The 9,315-nt window shown below is 48.1% G+C and overlaps 1 protein-coding gene across 1 annotated transcript; it reads left to right on the top strand.

The window, feature by feature from the left end:
- Window positions 1-402: 402 nt before the first annotated feature.
- OCSTAMP (osteoclast stimulatory transmembrane protein) lies at window positions 403-8,824 on the top strand. The gene is given in 5 exon segments (XM_025400149.1): window positions 403-450; window positions 4,640-5,642; window positions 7,933-8,287; window positions 8,290-8,351; window positions 8,353-8,824. Coding segments are annotated over 5 exon segments (1,698 nt in total). The 5' UTR covers window positions 403-406; the 3' UTR covers window positions 8,587-8,824.
- The last annotated feature ends 491 nt before the right edge of the window (window positions 8,825-9,315 follow it).

Below are 9,315 nucleotides of genomic sequence, written 5' to 3' on the forward strand. Positions count from 1 at the left end.
AGTCCCAAGAGCAGGGATCAGGCTCCCCTTGGGGCGCACAACTGTGGAGTGGGAGGGAAAGGGGAGCTATGTGGTTTCTCTGTGCCTCAGTTTCCTTCTCTGTAAAATGGGGCTAATTCTACCTTCCTGCTACCAAGATTAGAGACATTGCTTGGGAAAGGCTGTCTTTTTCTCTTCCCACACCTTCCACCCGCTCCTGCTTGTGGGCAGAGGATGAGGCAGCTTGCCCAAGCCTCTGGGAGGTGGACCCCGAAAAGGGCGGGACAAGGCAGCCAGGAGAGCTTCATTAAAGAGTGGAAAAGCAGAAGTGACAGGGATTCCCAAGTCCCAGCGATTCCCCCACTTCCTCTCCACCTGCCGCGGCTGCCAGCGACCGCCCGCCTGAAACCACTGCTGTTCGGGCAGCATGCCAGGCCACCCAGGAGCAGCTGAGCACCTTGTCAAGACCAGGTAGGTCTGGGAACTTTGGACACTGAGGGCTACAGGTGAGAAAACAGTCAGCCGTTGGGGGTGATGGATATGAACCCAATCTTCAGCTCCACCATTCCCTGGCTGTGTGATCTTAGGCAAATCCTCACCTCTCTGAGCCTCAGTTCCCCATCTGTGAAATGTAAGGATAATGACATCTACAAGACTGTTGCCAGAATTGAATGAGAAAACGCATCCTTAGGACTTGGCACATGCTTGGCTCAGAGTAAGCACTCACTAAACAGCAGCTAGTTTCCCTGCCATTTTCAATACCCCGTGCGGGAATTGTCATCCAATATGACTTAGGACTGGCTTTCAATCCTTACAATGGTTTTTATTATTAGCTATTATTCCAAAAGCTACTGTGTTCCAAATATTAATTATATAGTAGAAGGGGGTGTTTAGTCCCAAATTCAAATGCCTTCGGGAGCTGGGAAGGGGATGCGCCTATGGGAGGCCACCTGCATGTGCAGACAGACCATTCCTTGATCAGCGGGAGGCAGTCTGCAGGGTTGCTCCCCTGTCGAAGGCGGGTAGTGGATACTCAGCTCCAGTTACCTGTTGCAAAGGTGGGAGCTCTAACCCAGATCTCATTTCTCAAGAAAAGCTGGAAACCCAGATTTTAATGTGAAACTTGCTTATTTCCAAATGGGTGCAGCTTACACACACACACACACACACACACACAGTGGGCCACAATAAAGCACATTTGCATATGATTCAGCCTTTAGGGCTTCAAGATTGTGACCTCCACTCCAGCCCCACAGGCCTTACTACATCTCCACTTCCCACTGTTCTGGTTCTCCCAACTCCCTATTTCCCAACACTCAGAGCACAGAACCTTTGCACACACTGTTCCTTCTGTCAGGGATGTCCAACTCCCTTCTTCACCTACAAACTGATACTTGTCCTTCCACCCCCAGCTGGAATGTCACCTCTTCCAGGAAGCCTTCCTGACTCCCAGGTAAAACTGGGTCACTCTCCATCTATCCCACCCCAGTCCAGGCCCAGGCCTACCATGCTCAGAATTCTTTTTTAATGAACTTAAACACTAATGATCTATTTAAGTCTCCTCAATTAGACTGTGAACTCCTTTAGTGGGACCAGGACTTAATTCTTGGGGTCCACAGGGGTCAGCACAGAGCTTGGCACAGAGGAGACGCGAGTGAACATTTACATCGTTGACATAAGTATCGTCAGAGTAACAAGTGGTGCAGTTTTATAGGATCCTTCTTCTGTGTCAGACACTGTGTAAAGTGCTTTACATGCATTATTTCATTTTATTGTCCCAGAAGTCCTTTGACAAAAGTATCTGTATTAGTCTGGAATCACTGAGTTGCAAGTGACAGATTGATCTTGCACTGCCTTGAGAAAAACAGACATTTTCTAGTGTGTGGTCCGGCATAGATTTGGGCTTCAGGAATGTCTGGATCCAGGTACTCCAGCAAGGCTACTGGGACTCTCTGTTTCCTAACACTGTTTTCCTTGAGTTGCCTTCATCCCAGGCCAATCCACACTACATGGTGGTCCCCAAGGCTTGAGGCATCCCTCCTACCAGCTTAGCTTTCAAGGCGACAAAGAGCAGGGGGTTTTTTGTTTTTGTTTGTTTTGTTTTGTTTTTTTGTCATTGCAGCAAAGCCCTGAGGAAAGCTCTCTTGGCACCTCCAGTCAGGTGTAATCACTGCACCAGTCACCGTGGCCAGGGGATCAGAGGTACTTGGATCAACTAGACCCAGTCACATGCTTATCCTTCAAGCTGACGATGGTGGAGCAAGTCAGCGGCTTTGCCTGTAACCAACACAGCGATAGCCTCCCCACCACCCTCCCTGCCCTTTATCATCATATTCCCGTATAACCTTTCTGCCTGCTCTCCCTTAAGAGAATGTATGATCTCTAACCTCAACTGGGCCTCAGTGTTGCCCAGCACATGTTATTGCCCTAGTTCATTTGTTCTCCCACTTTCCTGGGCAACCATTTTGTACTTTTCTTCTTCCTCTTCAAGCATCCGTCACCTCCTCCAGCATCTTACCTTCTCTGCTGAGCTTGCTTCCTGCCAGCCTGAGCAAACAGAAGCAATCAGTCATGCTACTCCCAGTGAATATTTTTGGGGCACTCACAACACAGCAGACACTATTGTAGGCACTCGGGACATATCAGTGATCAAAAGGGACAAAGTCCCTGCCCCGGTGGAGTTGACTCTAGTGGTAGATAATAGCTGATGTGATGCTTACCATGTGCCAGAAACAAAGTGACCCCAGGAGGTACCTGCTTTTATTGTACCATTTTACAGGTGAGACAGCTGAGACACAGAGAGGTAATGATATGTACCCAAGGGCACAAAGCTGGCAAGTGGTGGAGCAGGAATTTGAGCCCAGGCAGTCCAGAGGTCATGCCCTAAGCATTACTCTGTTCTGCGTATATCAGAGGATACTTTTCACAAGTGTACACATGTTGCCTGTTCATTCACCATCATCTCTACCTATTTCCTCTGCTTTCCCACCTGCTATTAAGGATGAACGACCCCTGCTCCATTCTAAGAGCAGCCCCACCTTGCATGTTCTCAGTCTCACCCTCTGCCCCCACCCCTACAGGTGTCGTTCCAGGGAGTCTCCCCTTTGTCAATGTCTCCCCTCTCGGTGAGATCTCCCACCTGTAAACGTGCTCCTCACCTTACATGAATCCTCTTGGTCCAGTTTCCCGTAGCGACCAGCCACTGCTTCATTTCTCCGCTGTTTTACTGCAGAAATTACTGGAAAGAGTTGTCTATATCTGTGTTTCCTATTCTTCTCCTTCCCATCTCTCCTGGACCCAGTCTAGTTGGGTTTTGGCCCAAAAGGCCACCAAACTGTCCCTGCCAAGGTCAGCAGTGACCTCTAAGCAGCTAACAGGCATTGCTCAGTCTTCATCTTTCTTGACCTGTTGGCTGCATTTGACGTACTTGATCACTCCCTTCTCCTTGAAACATTTTGTTTACTTGGCTTCCTAAGCATCACATTGGTTTTCCAGTCTCCTTTGCTGGTTCCTTCTCATCTAAGAGCCCCTAACTTTGGAGTGCCCTGAGGCATGTCCTTGGATGTCTTTCCTCCCCAGTGACACACTCTCTTGAGGAATCTCATCGTGCACCGTAGCTTTAGGTGGGGATATAAAGTTGGGAGACATCTATAAACCAATGACTTCCAATGTTATAACTCCAGCCTGACTTCCTCTCTGAATTCCTGCCTTCTATTTCCAACCACCTTCTCAAAACCTCCACGGAATGGCTCAACTGAATCTCCAATTCAAGAGTTCTGAACTGAATTCCTCCTCTCTCCCCCTCTACTCAAACCTGTTTTGACCACAGAGTTCTCATCTCAAGAAATGACACCTCAGTGCTTCCAGTTACTCAGACACAAAAGCTCCTCATCATCCTTGACTCCCCTCTTTCTCTCACACCCCACAACCAATCAGCCTCTGCAAATCTTGTTGACTCTGCCGATAAAATGTGTTCAGAATCCAAGTTCTCCTTACTATTCCTCTGCCATAGCTCTTAATATAGTGCAAGCCCATGAAGGTAGCGACTTTGTTTTTTTCGTTCCTGTTTCTCCAATGGTTAGCACAAAGTCGTTGCTTGATAAACGCTTGTTGAATGAATAAATATAAGGATAATAGAATATAAAAGTCCCTCACAGGCCAACTAGTCCACCCTCCTCACCCCTAAATTATAGAGGAGACCCTGAAGTTCAGAAAGAATAGAAGGTCCAGAATCATACAGCAAGCCACCAAGACTATGAATTCAAGTGAAATTGTTTCTCTTCTCTCTCCTCTTACTCATTCTCTCTCTTTCACCTGTGCTTCTCGCTCCATGACTCTTTCATTCTCTTGGATCAGTTGCCTTCACAAAACTGTAATGATGGACTCAAACAGGACAGACTTTCATCCTCACGTCCTCAGGAACTGCCTCTGAGTTGGGCTCTTCCCTGACAGTTCTAGCAAGAATAATCCTGGGGAAGGCTCTGATTGGTTCAGCTTGTGTCACGTGGGTATATAGTGAGTTACTCTGATGGGTCCACGTGGGTAACTAGAAGGGTGGATTCTGTTAGCAGAGCCTGCTGATGGGTTTGTGGGGCAGGGGCAGTGGACAGACACCCATCCACCTCCTGATAGAGATGCCCCTCAATTTCCTTGTGTGCAGGTGGAGGTCCTGGCACTTGGGGCTCTGGAAGGCCCTCACCCCACTGCAGGCTGCCTGGGACGCCTTCTCCCAGCCTGTTCCGGCCAACTGTAGCCAGCTGCTGACCCAGCTCTTCCTGTGTGCCTCCCTGGCCGCTGCTGCTGCGGGTCTGGTTTATCACTGGCTGGCATTCTTGCTGCTTTATCCTCCTGGACCTTCAGCCATGGTGGCCATAGTCTGTGGCCTCCTGGTCTTCCTGAGCCTGGGCCTGGTGCCCCCAGTCCGCTGCCTGCTTGCACTCAGCGTGCCCACCCTGGGCACAGAGCAGGGACGCCGGCTGCTCCTGTCCTACAGCACTGCCACCCTGGCCGTTGCTGTGGTGCCCAACATCCTGGCCAACGTGGGTGCGGCCGGGCAGGTGCTGAGGTGTGTCACCGAGGGTTCCCTGGAGAGTCTGCTCAACACCACTCAACAGTTGCACGCAGCATCCAGGACTCTGGGCCCCGCAGGCCAGGCAGGCGGCCGGGGCTTGACATTTGAGGCCCAGGACAATGGCTCTGCCTTCTACCTTCACATGCTCAGGGTCACTCAGCAGGTCCTGGAGGATTTCTCTGGCCTGGAGTCCCTGGCCCGGGCAGCAGCACTAGGGACCCAGCGAGTGGTCACAGTGCTGTTTATGCTGGGCCTCCTAGTGGAGTCGGCGTGGTACCTCCATTGCTACCTGACAGACCTGCGGTTTGACAATATCTACGCCACACAACAGCTGACCCAGCGGTTGGCACAGGCCCAGGCTACACACCTGGTGGCCCCTCCACCCACCTGGCTGCTCCAGGCGGCTCGGCTGAGGCTGTCACAGGAGGAGCTGTTGAGTTGTCTTCTAAGGCTGGGGCTGCTTGCCCTCCTCCTGGTGGCCACGGCTGTGGCAGTGGCCACAGACCATGTAGCCTTCCTCCTGGCACAGGCGACCGTGGACTGGGCTCAGAAGTTGCCAACTGTGCCCATCACGCTCACGGTCAAGTACGATGTAAGTGTGATGATGGGAAGAAGGAAGGGAGTCGTTGTTTTGAGAGAGGGGGGCAGTCTGTTAAACCCTTGACTTGTGATTAAATTTGACTTGCCTCCAAGAAATAGCCCGTGAATCAGCCATGGGGCCCTGCACCACGGGTAGTGGGACTCATCGGATACCCACAACAGCCCTAGGAAGTGGGTTCCATTTTCACTTCCTATTGCAGTTGAGGATGCTGAAACCCAGACACCTTAAAATAACTTGCGTCCAAGGTCACCCATCACAAGTGGCAGCATGTCCTAGCCTCATTTTCCTCATGGGTACAAATCAAATCAATCCTCCTAATCCTACGAGGCTATTGTGTCTTACAATGTGATATTGTCCTAAAGTACCTAGTAAGCTCCATGGCACATAAGAGATATTTAATAAAGAGTGGCTGTTATTAATAGCTCACATCTGTCTATATCAGACTGGAGGAGGACTTTGGAATGGGCTTGATCAGAAGGCAGCCAACTATAGCCTTCCGGAGTCTTTGTAAAGAAGGTATTTTTTAGAACACAGCCATGCCATTTGTCGATATATTGTCTGTGGCTGCCCTACAAAGGCAAAGTTGAGTAATTGCAACAGAGACTGTATGGCCTGCAAAGCCTGAAATATTTACTATTTTAAAAATGATATAGAAATATTTACTATCGACTTATAATCAGATATATTACTATCAGATCAAGAGTTGTATTTTTCGATCCTTTCTTTTGCCAGAGATCTTTCTATTTTTAATTTTGAGTAGAGAGGTCTCACACAAAAGTCCATTGCATAAAACATATCAAAGTGTCAGACTCTGAGCTAATAATATTAACAGCTTATATTTATCAAGTACTTATTACATACTAAGAAAGTGTTTTTCAAACTGCACAAAATCAATTTAATCAATTTAAGAAGTCATAGACAGTTTTTTAAATGAAATAGAATCGACTGGAAAATTATAAGATTATATCTTAGACAATAAGGGAGTGTATGGGTTTGTGAATATTTTCTTCAGTTATAATACAATCTGTGCTTTCAAGGTGCTGTAAAATGCATTTCTTTTCTTTCCTTTTTTGAGACAGAGTTTCACTCTGCTGCCCAGGCCAGAAAGCAGTGGTGCAATGGTGCAATGGTGCAATCACAGCTCACTGTAACCTTGACCTCCTGGGCTCAAATGAGCCTCCCACTTCACCTACCTTGGCCTTCCAAGTAGCTGAGACTACAGGCATGCACCACCACCCAGTTAATTTTTCATATGTTTTTAGAGATGGTGTCTCACTCTGTTGCCCAGGCTGGTCTCGGACTCCTGGGCTCAGGCATTCTTCTCACGTCAGCCTCCCAAAGTGTTGGGCTTACAGGCGTAAGCCACCATGCCTGGCCTGTAAGTCGCATTTCTTACCATAGGTCACAGTAAAGAAATGTGTCAGGCAATGTTCTAAGTATGTTTCCTGATTTACTGTTTTTCACCAAATCTCAGATAGTCATCAATTGCAAGTCACATCATTATTTTATGTATCCTTAGGGCAGAAAATGCTACCAATTCAACTTTGACACAATGTTTTCTTATCATTTAGAATTTTAATTGTATTTGTATAAAATAGTTCACTTATGATTTAACATAGGTTTATTTTGTCATATATTTCTCGTGCATACATAAAAAAAAATAGGGGGCTTGGCATGGTAGCTCATGCCTATAATCCCAGCACTTTGTGAGGCTGAGGTGGGTGGATCACCTGAGGTCAAGAGTTCAAGACCAGCCTGGCCAACAACATGGTTTGGCAAAAGAACCTGTTTCAGACTCCTAGTCTCATTGGGTGCTCCTCAAACCCTGGGATTGAGGTCCCTCTCAAACCCTCAAACCCTCCTCAAAACGCTACCAATACAACTTTGACACAATGCTTTCTTATCATTTACAATTTCAATCAAATTTGAATTGGTCGCATTTTGAGGAGGGTTTGAGGGTTTGAGGAGGACCCAATGAGACTAGGAGTCTGAAAAAGATTCTTTTGCCAAATAAAAATCACCATACAAATGTTACTATCGTTAGTATCTTTGAGCAGAATATTTTAGAGAAAACAAATTGTCTATGGATGTTTGCTCCTTGCTGAGTCCTTAGTGAATACTTTAGAGGTCTTATTCCATCCATTTCTTCCTTCACAGAAATGGGGTTATTTCTGTACCCATTTTGCAGATGAAGGCAGGGAAAGCTGGACAAGCCTCCTCTAGAGGTGGGGAGTGGCCAGAGGGGCCCTCAGTTGACGCCGTCTTTTTCTCCTTTCTCAAGGTGGCATACACTGTCCTGGGCTTCATCCCTTTCCTCTTCAACCAGCCGCCCCCGGAGAGCCCCTTCCTCTCTGTCCACAGCTCCTACCAATGGGAGCTCGGCCTCACCTCCGCCCACTGCCCACTGCTACCCGCCCGGCGTCCCCGCGCAGCCGCCCCGCTGGCCGCGGGGGCCCTGCAGCTCCTGGCGGGCTCCACGGTGCTCCTGGAGGCTTACGCCCGCCGCCTGCGGCACGCCATCGCCGCTTCCTTCTTCACAGCCCAGGAGGCGAGGAGGGTCCGCCACCTGCACGCCCGGCTTCAGCGAAGACACGACAGGCACCAAGGCCAGCAGCTGTCCCTGGGGGCTCCTTCCTGCGCCCCACACCCAGACCTGCCTGCAAGCCTCCGGCATGGATAGACTGCAGGCTGGATGCCTTGAAGAACCGAGAGCAGAGAGGGAGAGGGGAAAGAGCTTTGGAGTTGCAGAGACCTGAGTTGTAGCCTCGGTCCTGTGCCGCCTCCCTGTGTGACCTTGGGTAGGTCACTTCACCGCTCTGAGCTTCGGCTTCCACCTCTGCATAACGACTGCATATTTACCATTGATGGGACCTGTTTCCCACGCAGGGATGTGGTCAGGATGGAAGGAAATACTGGGCGTGATAGGCCTGGATAACCGGTAAAGAACTGTGCAAAGGCGAAGACAAGGGGTGCAGAGACAGCTCATGGTTCCTCCAGGCCTGCTGGAGATCAGGCTCATCTCATCTGCACCAACTGCTCTACCTGTTAGATAGAGAACTTGCATCATGAATTTCTCGAAATGCTCCTGAAACTTATTTATGTGCCTCAAAATCCTGTAAACTCATTTATAGTAACCCACAGTTTTAATTTTATAAATAAATGTATTTATTAAATCTTAGATTATGTTATTCCTCTGCCTCGAATTCCTTCAGGGTCTTTCCATTGCCAGGATTAGATTGCCAAATTAAAATATAGGACACTTAGTTCAACTTGAATTTCAGTTAAACAACAAATACTTGTTTAATTAAAAACTTAAATGAAATTTAACAGAGTTTAACTGAGCAAAGAACGCAGCCCCCAGAGCCAGAATAGGTTCAGAGCAACTCTGGGGGGTGCAACATGGTCAGATAATGTTTATGGGCAGAAAAAGGAAAGAGATATACAGAAAACACACGTGAGGTACAGAAACAGCTGGATTGGTTACAGCTTGGCATTTGCCTTATTTGCACACAGTCTGAACAGTTGGCCACCTTTGATTTATAGCTTCAATGCTATTCCCATCAAGCTATCATTGACTTTCTTCACAGAATTAGAAAAATCTACTTTAAATTTCTTTTTTTTTTTTTTTTTTTTTTTTTTTTTTTTTTTTTTTTTTGGGGGGTTC

This window comes from Theropithecus gelada, chromosome 10 (genome assembly GCF_003255815.1).
Source record: "Theropithecus gelada isolate Dixy chromosome 10, Tgel_1.0, whole genome shotgun sequence".
Classification (NCBI taxonomy): domain Eukaryota; kingdom Metazoa; phylum Chordata; class Mammalia; order Primates; family Cercopithecidae; genus Theropithecus; species Theropithecus gelada.